The sequence below is a fragment of the Cervus canadensis genome, chromosome 2 (assembly GCF_019320065.1).
Source record: "Cervus canadensis isolate Bull #8, Minnesota chromosome 2, ASM1932006v1, whole genome shotgun sequence".
In the NCBI taxonomy this organism is placed as follows: Eukaryota; Metazoa; Chordata; class Mammalia; order Artiodactyla; family Cervidae; genus Cervus; species Cervus canadensis.
In genome coordinates this window covers 25,707,184-25,721,729 of record NC_057387.1, presented here as the reverse complement: position 1 = coordinate 25,721,729, position 14,546 = coordinate 25,707,184, and the positions used below count along the sequence as shown (strand labels likewise).

General features: G+C 47.2%; 1 protein-coding gene across 4 annotated transcripts in view; it reads right to left on the bottom strand.

The window, feature by feature from the left end:
* IGSF3 (immunoglobulin superfamily member 3) overlaps positions 1-14,546 on the bottom strand; it is a 111,528-nt gene that overhangs the window by 16,631 nt on the left and 80,351 nt on the right. For all 4 annotated transcript variants that reach the window (XM_043459815.1, XM_043459828.1, XM_043459832.1 and 1 more), the window contains one exon: positions 13,388-13,792. In XM_043459815.1, coding sequence (XP_043315750.1) covers positions 13,388-13,792 — 405 coding nt within the window. The remainder of the gene's footprint in view (positions 1-13,387; positions 13,793-14,546) is intronic.

Sequence of the window (14,546 nt, the reverse complement as noted above, 5' to 3'; positions counted from 1 at the left end):
GCTTGCCTTTCCTCTTAATTCCTGAATATTCAGGAATTAATAAGGAACAGAGGATTCCTGACAGATCCAAAACAGCACACAGGGAGCCTCCTGTTAAATGCTACCTGACAATTCACCCTATTTTATTATATTTGTAAAAAAAAAAGGTCCTGACCAAAGGAGTTTGGTTAGTATTAGCCAACCTTATAGAAAGGCGATGATAAACAACAAATATAATTATCAAGACAATCACCAAAGTTACAGTTCCAGACCCGATGCTGTGGGTAATACTTTGAAACCATCCTCATGGGTCTAGCCCGCCTAATTTGTTCAGCTAAAGTTTCCAAATTAGTGGAAGAGGGCAGACATTTGGAAAAAGTTTTAAAGATTTTCTTTTGCAGTAACTGTACATTCAGAGAGGCATTATCATGTAAATGAAATTTGATTTGTTTCCAGTTGTAGGTACTATGATTGAAATGAATAGAAATAACACAAAATTGGCAATTAATACAAGTTACAGAATGTAAAGTTTTATTAAATTGTAAATTTCCTATGACTATAACAAAAGGAAGTGGGACACAGGCCTGTATAAAATATGACTGATTATAGGGAAAGAAATAGTTACTATGACCACGACTGGTCCCCGTGAAATGTCAGGTCTAAGTTCCAAGTTCTTCGGCGTTGGCAGCAAGTTTCCATGTGTCCCATTGTTCAGGCCCAATTTGTTTATCGAGGACAATTAGGGGGGGAGGGTGCCATTCCACTGTCAAGCCAGCCAAGAAGTCCTTTGTCATGGTAATTTTTCATTAGTAACCCTTTACATAATATTTTTTGTTCTTTCCCTAAAGTTTCAGTAGTGTGAACATGGTTCACAGTAAACAACCCAAGCAAAGCCCGAAGGTCTTCTTTTGGAGGCAGGACAAAAACCCAAGTTTGTCGGCTGACATTTATGCATAATTTCCCTGAGCCCAGGCACAATGGAAGGACTTCAAAGCCTCAGTTCAGTTCAGTCCAGTCGCTCAGTCGTGTCCGACTCTTTGAGACCCCATGAATCGCAGCACGCCAGGCCTCCCTGTCCATCACCAACTCCCAGAGTTTACTCAAACTCATGTCCATCGAGTCGGTGATGCCATCCAGCCATCTCATCTTCTGTCGTCCCCTTCTTCTGCCCCCAATCCCTCCCAGCATCAGGGTCTTTTCCAATGAGTCAACTCTTCACATGAGGTGGCCAAAGTATTGGAGTTTAAAGAAATGTTAATTAGTTTTCCCTCCTCCCCAGGGTGTGAGGGTTCCAGGGAGGGGGCATATGGGTGGAGTCATTGGTTGATAGGATCGGTCTTTTCTCCGTCCATTTTAGGACCTGTAATAAAGGGGGGTTGGGTAAGTAAGCCCAATTAAGTCTGATTTGTTAATCCGGCTTGAGCGGGGGTGGCACTGGTCAGCATAATGATAAGGTTTTCTGGACTCTGAGGTATTTCCTGTTGAGAAACCAGATTTTTAACTTGATTAGTAAGGGTTTTTATTTGTTTCCAAGTGGGGAGATCATAGGGTTGATGTCACCGAGGGTGGTGCTTTCTGGAGATCTTTAGAGCCAACATGGCCCGTATTGGAATTTCTTCCTCCTGAGGTTCTTGTTGCTTCGTCTCCATTTTGAATGCCAGGGGCCCCCTTGGGTCGAGTTTTCCGAGGAGAAAGCCATGTGAGTTTGTTGGATCCATCTGGGGAAATATAAGCATATCCGTATCCCTGTAAGATTAATTTCCCAGATTTCCATTGTTTATTGAACCAGTCTTGGTACCAAATGGGCAGAGGAAGAGAAGTGTCCTTCAATTCCTCGAAATGTCTTTCTGCCCTTGTTAAAACATTTCCCTGTGGTAGGTTTAAAAAATTTAAAACAAATAAACCTGTATTAACAATAGTTATGGGTTTAGAAAATATCTTATGTTGGAATCTAGTAAAGTCTGCTTTAGATAAGGAAGACAGTAGTGTTCCTGTGTATTCCCCCTTTTAAATTATTTTTGTGACTTTAGTGTGTGACATGTTCTTTCGACTCTGTGGATTATAAGGAATACCTGTAATATGTTTAATAGAAAAAGATTGTAAAAATTGTTTAAAGTGTCTAGAAATATAGGCAGGGCCATTGTCTGTTTTAATAGAGCTAGGTGTTCCCATTACAGCAAAACAGGCTAATAAGTGAGTGATAACATGTTGTGTAGCCTCACCGTGAAGAGGTGTTGCCCAGATAAAAGAAGAATTTGTATCGATACAGACGTGTAGGAAAGAAGATGGAGAAAGTTCAGGGCAATGAGTTACATCCATTTGTCATAGTTCATTAGGTTGCAAACCGTGAGGATTAATACCTTGTGCGATGGGTCGAAGATGTAGGGGTCTACAAGTTGAGCAATTACTAATGATTTCTTTAGCCTGGTGGTATGGGATTTTACATAGCTGGTGTAGGCAGAGCAGATTGAAAATTAGTATAAAAGACTTTATATCTTTAAGAGACCAGAATGAAGCTTTGGGGTTTTTAGTCCCATCTATATAAAAAACCTCAGCTTGTGGTATAGGCTGTGAGCTGAGAATGTAGGAAATAATAAATTCAGTATTTCTGAAGAAATTTCACAGCTTACCAGAAGGATAATGAAATGAGCGCCACTTGTTGGTCCTTTAATGGACCGGAACTTGGTGGTCCGGAGTCGACGATGAGATAGTGAAAGAAGAAAAGAGGCTAATATTCCCTGGGTTACACAGCCGGCCTTCACGCTCCAGAGAATCAGCCAGAAATAGAGAATGAGAGAGAAAGAAAGAAAGACAAACACGGGGACCCAAGCTCTGTTGGAGCAAAGGTATTTTAATCAACATGGTGTGGGCATATATACTGTCTTACAAGGTAGTTATTCTCAGCAAAGATAAAGATTAAAATTCCAGACTTCCAAAACATAAGGCGATCCATATTAAAGAGAGAGAGTTGTAAACAATCACTTTTACTGCATGGTTCATAAGAAGGAAGAGGGTACTTATCACCGTATTGAAAAACTAATGAAGGAAAATGCCTGGATTCCTCAGCCCCAGGAAAGGCTTGCCTTTCCTCTTAATTCCTGAATATTCAGGAATTAATAAGGAACAGAGGATTCCTGACAGATCCAAAACAGCACACAGGGAGCCTCCTGTTAAATGCTACCTGACAATACGTGAGTGAATGAGAGTAAGCTGGAAAAATATGGTAGCAGTTGGTGGGAGGATGCTGGGGTGGTCTTCCTGGGGGAGGGGGGAAGAGAAGGTGGAGAAGAAAATGATGAACAATGGGACAGAACAGAGCCAACTCCAGCCTCCCCTTCCCCTCTCTCCTGATCTACCCTACCTAATTAATTACTGGGCTCTCCTTTAAAGTGGCAAGAAGCCACAGTCTAATGAAATATATCTTATGAAGGTAATTGGAGATCTCACCCACTTCATCATTATTATACTTGGCTCTGCCTCCCCTACTCACCATCCTCCCCTTATTGAAAAAGAGGGGGGAAAAAAATCCCAATTCCGAGTTTCCCTTAGGAAGCTAAAAGTAAAAGCATCATTTTACCCTCACCCTTCTCTTTATACTTTGTGTGTTGAGGACCAAATCAGCTAAGAAAGAAATTCAGGACAAGGCACAGACCCTGGATAGGGAGAGCAAGCGGGGCTTCCTCCAATGAGCCTGCCCAGAGGGAAGGCCCGGGCAGGTTGGCCTGGGACTGTCTCCAGCATCCCTGCCGATCAGTCTCTTGATCCAGACACAGGACTGAGTCCACTGGTCATGCCTGGGTCTCTTCTGTCAGCTCCAGCCAGCTGGCTCTCATAGGGCTTAGAGTGGAACGGCAGGATCAAGGTCCAAGTCCCATGCCCCAAGGCAACTGAAACTTTTGAAAGCCCCAAACTGACCTGGACACCTGGCTAAGCCACAAAGGTTCTGAGTGACTGAAAGGATTCAGTAAGCTAAGTACAGCAGAGTCCCATGCACAATACCATGACCACAAAAGCAACTCTCAGGCTGTGTCTTCCGGTGCTAAATCAGGTGACACTCTTCACGAAGCCGAATTCACATACCTACAGACCTTCTCAAGGCATCAACACACGTGATTGAAATAATCTGGGAGAAATCCCCTGGGCCACGACCCCACCCTTCCGGTTTCATCATTTTTGGGCAACAAGCCCAGTCTCCTGCCTTCTCCCTTCGTCAAATGCACAAAGTCCTCCAGGGCGCTGGAATCCAGGGCAGGCTTCACCAACAAGCACCCAAGCTCTGGAAACTAGATTCACGTTAGCCTGCCAGTCGACTTTTCAGATCCGATGCCTCTAATACTTGAAACAACCAGCTCCCTTTTCATTCCTTTCCAACCCGATTCACTGCATGCAAATGATATCTGTATCAGAGCAAATGACACCACCTGAATTATCTGGTGCTTGGCCAAAAAAACTGGGTTGTTCAGTGTAGAATAGAAAGAGATTTAAAATGTATTATTAATTGGGGCCAGATTATTTTTGCAACTGTTACTAAGGAAACCTCCATTGCTATAGTAACTGCATATGTTAAACTGTACTCCTATGACTAAACTTCAACTAGTCACATGGTCTGAGAACAAGAATCCAAGGAAGAGAAATGTTTCAAAGCGTTTCTGTTTTTTTTTTTCTCCTTTCCACGTCAAAATATTGTGAAGTGTCGAAAAGCTTGAAAGAGAGGCATTTTTGAAATCTGGTGCATGTCTGACAGGTGGGCAAGGGGTCAGCTCCTCGTCTACATTCTGAATTTCCTCTCGCGTCTCAAGGACAGGAAGGACCTTTCCTGAAGCCCAGGGGAGATGGCAGCCTGCACCAGTAATTAGGAAACACTCTCGCATCCTACCCGGCACTGCCCTGGGCAATGCGCGGCCAGCCGGCACCACCTTCCTCCATGGGGTGGGGAGAGCCCAGCCCCCTTAAGAATCGGAGGCATTTTCATCTGCAAGATGAGAACCATCACAGCATTCACCTCCGAGGAATGTCATGCAGATTAAAAAGCAATATTCTATAGAAAGAGATTAGCACAGAGCCTGGTATACAATAAACATGCAGGATGTTTTCACCATTCCCCTTTCTTTTTGGTGTCTGGGCTCAATCCCACATTCAAAGCTCCCTACTAAGTCAAGAACTGCCAATCATAAGTTGCACACTTCCTACGGAAAGTACTGTCTGTGGACTGGCCGCACCCATGTCACTTGGGAAGCTTGTTAGAAATGCAGATACACAGGGCCCACCACCTCGGGCCTCCCGCACCAGACCCTGCCTTTTTTTAAGCAAGATCCCCAGGTGGTTCCAACGCACCTGAAAGCCTGAGAAACCTTGGACTCCGCTGTGTGAGTCAATGGGATGGAATTAGACAATAAACACAAAGGTGAAAGAAAAGACGCTGAGGACTTGGTTAATCCTCAACCGTGAGTCAGCAGGAGGAAAAGGTAGAAAGACAGGTGAGAGGCTGCAGGCCAGGTCCTTCCCACACCCCACATGCCTGCACAGATACCAGGCACTTCCCAGCTCCCAGAGCTGGACTGTACCCTGTTGGAGAGAAAGACTCTTTCTGTACCTGGAGAGTCTCCATCTGAGGCCTCGGATCACCTGTGGACCCACAACATCAGCATCGTGTGGGGTGAAGACACTGACTCATAAACACTGTGCCCGGGGCCTAGCGACCTGCGGGTTCAGGAGCCCTCCAGGTGACTCTGATGCACTAAATTTGAGAAATCACAGGTGTGGCACCGAGGTGGCTGCAGGTAACTCTGGAGATAGCAGTTTCTGCGCAGTGGTGTGAGCAGCCAGCCAGAGGGTAGCAAACAGGCAGAGAGGAGCAGGAGGAGAGAGGGACGGCTCTGTCTTTGTTAGAGATCTGTGACAGTCATCAATCATGTTAGGACTACAGGGGGCAGTAGCTGGACGGCAGGGATTTTTCCAATTGAGGGACGTAAGTCAGCCAGGAGACTGGGAGAGAAGGAAGGAAGGGCTGCAGGAGAAGTGTGTGTGTGTGTGTTTTTTGTGTGTGCATGTATGTGCAAGTCCCATCCATCCTCAGAGAAGGAGGGGGACTTCCCTGGTGGTGCAGTAGATAAGAACCTGCCTGCCAATGCAGGGGACACGAGTTCAATCCCTCGTTTGGGAAGATTCCGCATGCCGCGGAGTAACTAGGCCCCCTGTGCCACAACTACTGAGCCAGAAGCCTGCAACTACTGAGGCCCATGCACCTGGAGCCTGTGCTCTGCAACAAAAGCCACCAAATGAGAAGGCTGCCCACCACAACCTGGGAAAGCCCTCACAAAGCAACGAAGACCCAGCTCAGACAGAAATAAGTAAATTAAAACAAAAAACTAAGGCCAGAGACTTCTGCAACCAACTTCCCCCCACCCCAAAAAAAAGAAAGGAGGGGGCAAAGGCACCTGCCAGTCAGCAGTTACACCTTAGAGTCCCTACAGCCTTAACACCACCTTAGCCCCCCTCCCCTCCCCATGCTCATACCCTAGTTGAGCCCCTAACTGTCTCCTTCTCAGACCTTATACTCCAGCCTCAGTCTCACCAGGGAGAGCGTCCTAGGCTGCACACAGGACCTCGCAGCTCCCAGCTTAGGGCCTGCCTGCGGCTCCCCACACAGCAGTTCTCAACAGGACAGCAAGGCCCTCAGGGACGCCAGGGAAATCAGGGGGCGGGGGGTACAGAATATGAGATGGACTAAAGCCAGTAGATTCTGTAAACCAACCTGGGCTGACTCTGTGCAAGAGGTCTCTGCCTCGTGTCCCGTGTGACTTTCAAATGACATTCATCGAAGTGAAAACTCTGTGCCTAGTACCTAGCACTTTTCATTTGGCTATCAACACAATACTTATTGTTTTTTTTCATAGCTTTGACATATGCTAGGCAAATCAAGGGAGGGGTTTCCTTTGCTCTGTTCAGCATTATCTCATGAGTTGCTCTTGGAAACCGGTCCAGACAACAATGCTGCTCAGAGGTGGTACCACCGACACAATCAGGTGGAGCAATGCGGTGGGGAGCAGGGCCTCTGCCCGGCAGCATGAACCGGGGACCGATCCTCCAACAGTAACCCCCCTGAGCACTGACGTGTTAGAATTTATTGCTTTATTACAAACTACTTCTAAAAAAATTTCTCCATTCTGCCACCATAAGGGTGTTGTAACATCATTGACTCAATGGACATGAGTTTGACCAAACTCCGGGAGATGGTGAAGGACAGGGAAGCCTGAAGTGCTGCAGTCCATGGGGTAGCAAATAGTCGGACACGACTGAGCAACTCAACGATGAACAACAACAGCAACAGTTCTTAAAGATTACATGCGGAGGAAGTCATATTGTCTGTGACCATGTGAATTTTATTTTAGAGTAGGAAAGGGACTACTACTACAAACTGTTATTAAAAAAAGGAGAACATAATGAATGTGGCCCCAAGTCTTATCTGCCCAGTTTAGAATATTTTTCTTCACACAATTATACAATCCTTTCTATGTGCTGAGCACTGCTCTAAGCCTTTTATAAATATTAACTATCTGGTCCTCACCAGACCTATGCAATAAATATTATCACCCCCAGTTCTATAAAGATACTTGCTCAAAGTCACACTTCTGATAAGTGGTAGAGCCAAGATTCAAACCCAGGCTGTCTGGTCTGTCCTTGCTTCTAACCTTCATAAACTCTGATGCTCCATGCTGTCTTGTAGAAGTGGGGCTCCCCTGGCCCCTGCCAACCCCATCTCTCCCCAACCCTAGGCTTCAGTCACAAGCACGTGGCTGCCTCCCTTGTGATGTTCTTTATTCACAACTCTGAGCCTGAAAGCCCTGCCGCTCCTTCCTGCCACCCACCCCCATGCAAACTGCTTCTCCGCTCAACACTATGGCCTATCCCCTGAACTAGCCTCTGGCCAGCCTGAGAGGCAAGCCCTGACACACCCATCACGGCAGCCACAGCACCTAGCACAGAAGCCGGCACACAGCAGGTGCTCAAACATGCTCGTAGAAGGCCCTGGGAGGGAGAAGCAAGCGAGGAGAAACCAGTAAAAGTCAGGAGGCAGAAGCAGCTAATTAGGGTAACCCAGACACGCCCTGTCTGCCTTACCTGTCTGCAGACAGAGCACTGACCCTTGCTCAAAGACTCCAAACAGGTGCACCTGGTGTTACCATGACAACAAGGCCTGAGGCACGGCGGGGGGCGGGGGGGGGGGCTCCTCCAGGGCTCTTGCTGTCATGCTCACTCCCTCTCTCTCAACACCCAGCGGGCAGATACCACAGGCACACGAGATGGAAAGAGAACCTCAGGTTCCCCTGAAAGAAAGGAGGGGCCAACCCCTCTGAAGGACAGGACAGCCTGTCACCTGCTAGACTCTGCCAGGGAGAGCCACTGTCACAGGCCCCGGACTCACGGAAGTCAAAGCAAAGAGCCCTCAGCTCGCCCAACCTGCCAGGTCAGCAATGAGAAATTGGAGAGAACGGATTTGGCAGCATCCAGAGGGTATTAAATATTCATCCCAACTGCCCATCAGCAAAATCCCCGCAGAATACACCCACTGACAAGTCGGCTTTCTACACCGGAGGCTGTCCTCCTAGAAGCTTGTTTATTGCTTTGTCAATTTCAATGTGCAATATTTAATAGCCAGACCAAGATAACGGTTGTAAATATTTGGAAAATGAGTGCTGACATTTCCCTTATTGCTTCTGTATTTAGGGATATATAATTGGAGGGTGTTTCGGGTGCTCAAGAAAATCAGAAGGAAGCAAAGCAATGCTTCAAAATTAAAAGGAAAATAACTGATTAAGAGCTAAGAATAAAATATGCTGAACTGGCTTAAACGTCCTGCTTAAATGCCCCTTGTGGTGTTACAGTCTGCCTTCAATGGTAGTAAAGGCTAAGCTAAATCAACAAGACAGGAGGGGTGATGGTGTTCCTTGAAGATTTCCTTACGGATGTGCATTTGGAACATGAAGCGTGCATCTAGAATGGTCAATAATTGGATCCACAATATGTTTATCACGCCATCCAGCCAGGGATTTCAAAGAAACAAAGAGCCGTGGTGTGGCCAGGTCAGTCGGTGGCTCTGACAAGGACTGGTCTAGGGCACAGAGCATACAGAGTCTTCTCGGGAGCAGATGACACCAGATGTAGAGAGCTGATAAAAGGACCGCCGTGAGCGAGCCAGCAGTCCCCGGGTTTCTACTTCACGCTGCTGGAACAAGCATATTCAACAAAAGCATCTTCTCAAAGGGCAGGGGGTGGGGCGATGATGTTCCTATGGAAAACACCAGAGCAGGGTTAAGAACCCACGGTTTGAGAGGCATGATGTGGAAGCAGAGTCTGGAAGCAGAGTCAAAAGAAGAGAAGCCAGCACTGGATTGAGCTCTGGTGTCCCCAAGCCTTGGAGCCATCTGGTGGCAGAAGTGAGAAGAAACAGAGGTGTTCAAGGAGGCACAGTTTAAACTCCTTCACCATGAGCAAACTGTGTCTGGAAGAACCTCTACAGGGACTTTGTGATTCCAATTGAAGAAAACAAATTTAAGAATCTGCTAAAGGGGCTCAGGGATGGCAAGCCTGAGAGAGAGGGTGGATTAAATCCAAGTGTATGTTACCAAAGAAGATTCCTGAGAGGGAGAAAAAAATACCATAATAGAATAAAATAAAGAGCCTGGACTCTGGAGCCAGACTGCCTGTCTGGATTTGAATCTTGCCTCTGCCACTTATTATGGATCGCTGGGTAATTTATTTATCCTCTGTGTCAGTGTCCTCACCTATAAAATGGGTGAAACCAGCACCCCCTCATGGAACTGCATGGACTAAGAATGACGAGTGTTATTGTATATAAACCATTCAGGGTGGTGATGGGCACACCAGAAATGCTCAATAGAGATCAGCTGATATCACTACTGCCGTTACTTCTTCTGCCACCAGTAATGAAATACCTCCACACAGCACTCTACAAAGAGAAACTGCTTCTGAAAATGAGATTAACTGAATGCAGAAAGGATTTTTTGGGGGGTAGGGTTGGGAGGGGTTGTACTATGCAGCATGTAGGATCTTAGTTCCCTAATCAGGGATGGAACCTGTGCCCTCTGTAGTAGAAGCACAGAGTTTTAACCACTGGACCACCAGGGAAGTCCAAGAAAGAATAATTTCTGATATACAGTCTAAAAAAGGCCAAAGTCTCCCTTTCATCCACCCCAACTGCTTTTTAAGGCAGTTCATACCTGGATTCCCACCCCTGTTTCCCACTGCTTTTGGACTCTGGCAAGCCCTGACCTCTTGGAGCCGCAGATATTCCATTTATAAAACGGACAAGCAGTACTTTCTTCCCAAGGCTGCAGGAAAGGTGACTGAGGGCCATCTACACCAAGTGTCCAATACACAGTCCAGCGAGTGGTCATCCCTCTGGTATTTCTCCACTTCTACTTTCCCCAAATAAAAGCTCTAGTAACAACCAGGGTGTGTGAGGAAAAGAGTAAAAATGAACACAAAGCCCTTTGGAAAATATTAAGTGCTAAGTGCATAAATATTTGATAAGGAGCGATCAGAACACTTAAGGGGGATGTGCCCTCTCTGGTGCCGTCGTCCCTCCCGGGAGCTGCGCACGCTCAGCCTCAGCTCCCACCTTGTTCTCTGCGGCCCCCAGAGGGCCAGCCAAGTGCATTACCATGCACCTCTGAGCAGAGGCCAAGCACCCGGCACTTGCTCCCAAGTCTCCCATGCCTGTCGCTGCTTGTTCTCGCTTCATGGTGAAATCACAAACAAACTGACTCAGTGTAAGCCATGTGAGAATTGAACATATAGCCCTCAGAGCAGATCCCGGGTCCCCTAACTCTCCAGGGGGCAATAAAATGATGTAATGGAAAATGGAGATACATGGATATCAAAGCAACCTAGGTTCCTTGTTCCAATCTGTTTTCCATCTGACAAGCAAACTGTCCCTATCAAGGCTCCTAAACACTGGGAGCCTAGGTTTCCTCATTAGCAAAATGGGCATAAAGACATCTATACTATTTCACTGCTGGATGAATTTGAAAAGAAAACAGAGGAACGAAGCACAAAGCCTGGAACCCAAGAGGTATTTAGTACATTTCTGTCTCCTTTCCCCTTTAGCTGTTGTTGTTTCAGTTGCTAAGCCATGTCTGACTCTTTGTGACCCCAGGGACTGTAGCCCCCCAGGCTCCTCTGTCCATGGGATTTCCCAGGCAAAAATACTGGACTGGGTTGCCATTTCCTTCTCCAGGGCATCTTCCCGACCCAGGGATCGAACCCACGTTTCCTGCATCCCAGGTGGATTCTTATCACCTGAGAAGCCCCACTTCCCCTTTAGTAGCACCAGAATTAATCCAAATCCAAATAACTAGAATCTTCAATGAACAAATTCCTTTTTCTTTCCTTAAGTACTTCCGTCTTAGCTTCTAAGTAGTAAGACAAACAAGCAAGTATTAGGAATTTATTTGAAAAGGCAGCACCAGTCAAGGTCCTAGGGTCAGTACTTCCTCTGCCTTCTGTAGCTGGAACCACGTGACAGGCACTGAGGGCGTTCACAATCTGACCGTGAGGACAGAGGAGACCACAAAGGATGCAATTACTCAGAAAGGCAGACAAGTGGGTCCCTCAGCATTTTCCACAACAAGGGTTCACACAAAACAGGGTCTCTGCTTAACCCCCCATTAACCTGCAAATCCACTTCAGCAGAACAGCCTCTTCCCCAGCATCTTGTTGTCCAAGCTTCGGCTCTAATTGGCCAGGGAACCATCCCTGTCATTCACTCCAAACAGGACCCTGCTATGGGGCTAGAAGAGGTGAAGGATAAGCCCAGATGTTGCCATTTTGTAACCTCACGTTGCTGAAAATAACAAACACTGTGATCATTTGCAGCGGTGGAGCAGATGGGGCTTGGGCGCACACCATGGCTGTGAGCAATCAGAAACACTCTTTTTGCAAGGTGTTCAAACCATCTTTGCAAAGTCGGTGAGGTATCTCTGCAAAGTCTCTGCAAAGACCCCACCCTTCACTGCATGGCTGCTGGTGCTCTCCTGCTCAGGGCCAGGCTCCACCCTCTGCCTGCCACCAACCTAAATGGAGACAGGTACATACACAGAGAAAACCAAAAGAGCAGCACAAACTTACCCTCTCATTAGAGGAAGGGCGTGATTAAGGTGAGAGTGTTTGCACACTGCCCCCTGACTAAGGCTCCCCAAATGAGTGTGTCCTTGCAACCTGATGTAAGAGAGATTCCACCTGCCCGGGAGAGGAGGGCACTCAAGTGCTCAAATCCAGGGCAGGAGGACAGGGCCTAGGTCAAGGAAACAGTGTGGGGGAAAGGATTCAAACATGGCTCCATTCACCAGCTACATGACCCTGGGCTGATCACTTAACCTTTCCTGGGGTTGTTGTGAAATTTTCATAAAATAATCCCAAGTACCCAGTGCAAAGCAAACATTCAGTAAGAGTCTGTTATTCTCCCTTTCATCTCTGAGGTTCCTGTCTGCAAACAGGGGACAATGGGTACCTTGTTCACATCACTGTGGCAAGGATCACAGGAGATGACATTAAGAGACAGAGTTTTCCACAAAACAGTCAAGCTGGCCTGCATACCTCACGGATATCAACATTTTCACACACACACACAAACACACACTCATACAAGCGACTGGGGAAGTGTCCTGGATTAAAGGAGTCTAAAGAGACATGACAACTAAATACGATCGTGACCCGTGACTCGAAGCGGGTTTGGAAGGAGAAAACACTATAAGGGGCATTTTCAGGACAACTGGCAAAATGCTGGTACTGTTCTATAATCGTGTTAAATTCCCAGAGTCTGACAACGCTGTTGTGGTTCTAGAGTGTGTATGTGTGCTCAGTCGTGTCTGGCTCTTCACGATCCCATGGACTGGAGCCTGGTGGGCTCCAGTCCATGGAATTCTCTGGGCAAGAACACTGGAGTGGGTTGCCATTTCCTGCTCCAAGGGATCCTCCTGACCCAGGAATCGAACCCACGTCTCCTACATTGGCAGGCGGATTCTTTACCACTGAACCACCTGGGAAGCCCGCTATTGTGGTTGGGTGGGACCCAGTCCTGATCTTCAGAGACCCACACTGGAAGTATTTAGGAGGAAGTGTCCTGATGTTGGCAACTTACTCTTAAATGGCTCAAAAACAACAAAAACTGACCCACAGAGGGAGAAACAAACTTGGTAAGATGTGAACAACTGGTCATCACAGAAAGGGAATACGAGTCTTATAGCTTCCTGCACATTTGAAATTTCTCGAACTAGAAAGCTGGGAAATAAGAGCAGCCCAGCCAAGGGCTCAGCACTTGACTCGTCCTGCCTCCCTGCATCTCATCAGCCGGAAGAGGCACGTGGGACCCGCCCGGGACCCTCACCTGGCTGCAGCACCCGGATTTCTAGCAGGTTGGAGGTCCTCTCGGCCAGCCGCGTCCAGCTGCTGTTGTAGTTCCTCCGCCACAGCTCCGCCACACACTGGTACTTGCCCGCCTCCGTGTCGCTGGCTCGGCTGATGCTCAGCCGGACGTTGTTGCTGGATTCCGCCTTCTCGATGGCCGTCCGGGTCCGGAAGCTGGAAGACCTGTCCCCCCACTGGACTCCTCCATCCCGGGTGAAGGTCACCAGATCGTGGAACTCGATGGTGCCCACCGGCTGGAACCGCCACGTCACTGACACGGGGACCCGGGAGGGATAATGGGGTTTGATGATGCACTGCAGGTCGAAGGAGTCACAATAGGTCACCCCCGGTGTGCGGGAGATGGCGGTGACCGCGAAGCCTGTTTCTGGAGAGAGCAGAGAGAGGTAGATAGACAAATATATCTGCATGGAGACACACACTTGTCTTCCTCAGGGCAGTGGGATGCAGTGACAGGGCTCCTGGCAAAAGCTTTGTTTTGTTTTTCTGTTTCCTAACAGAACAAAGGTTCACACACGGGGCTCTTTTTTTTTTAATTAATTAACCAATTTAATTGGAGGCTAATTACTTTACAATATTGTAGTGGTTTTTGCCCTAGATGTCCATCGGCAGACAAATGGATAAGAAAGTTGTGGTATATATACACGATGGAATATTACTCAGCTACTAAAAAGAATGCATTTGAATCAGTTCTAATGAAGTGGATGAAACTGGAGTCTATTATACAGAGTGAAGTAAGTCAGAAAGAAATACACCAATACAGTATATTAATGCATATATATGCAATTTAGAAAGATGGTAATGGTGACCCTCTGTGCAAAACAGCAAAAGAGACACAGATGTAAAGAACAGGGGGCTCTTTTGATGCCCAGGTCAGTGTTACTTCTGCTAGCGTGTTGACACACAAACCCAACAATTCACAGGACCTCAAATAAAGAGGCTGGCGGTGATTCTCCTTAAGCAGCACTAGCAGAGCCTTCCTAATGAAACCTTCACATGGATTTGTGTTACGTCAATGCCCACCCGCCCCACCCCTGAACAGCAGAGACTGAGTACATGGAGGTGGGACCGTCCCTAGACAGCTTGGATTCCATGCTGAAACAGGAGAAAGAAGCCCAGTG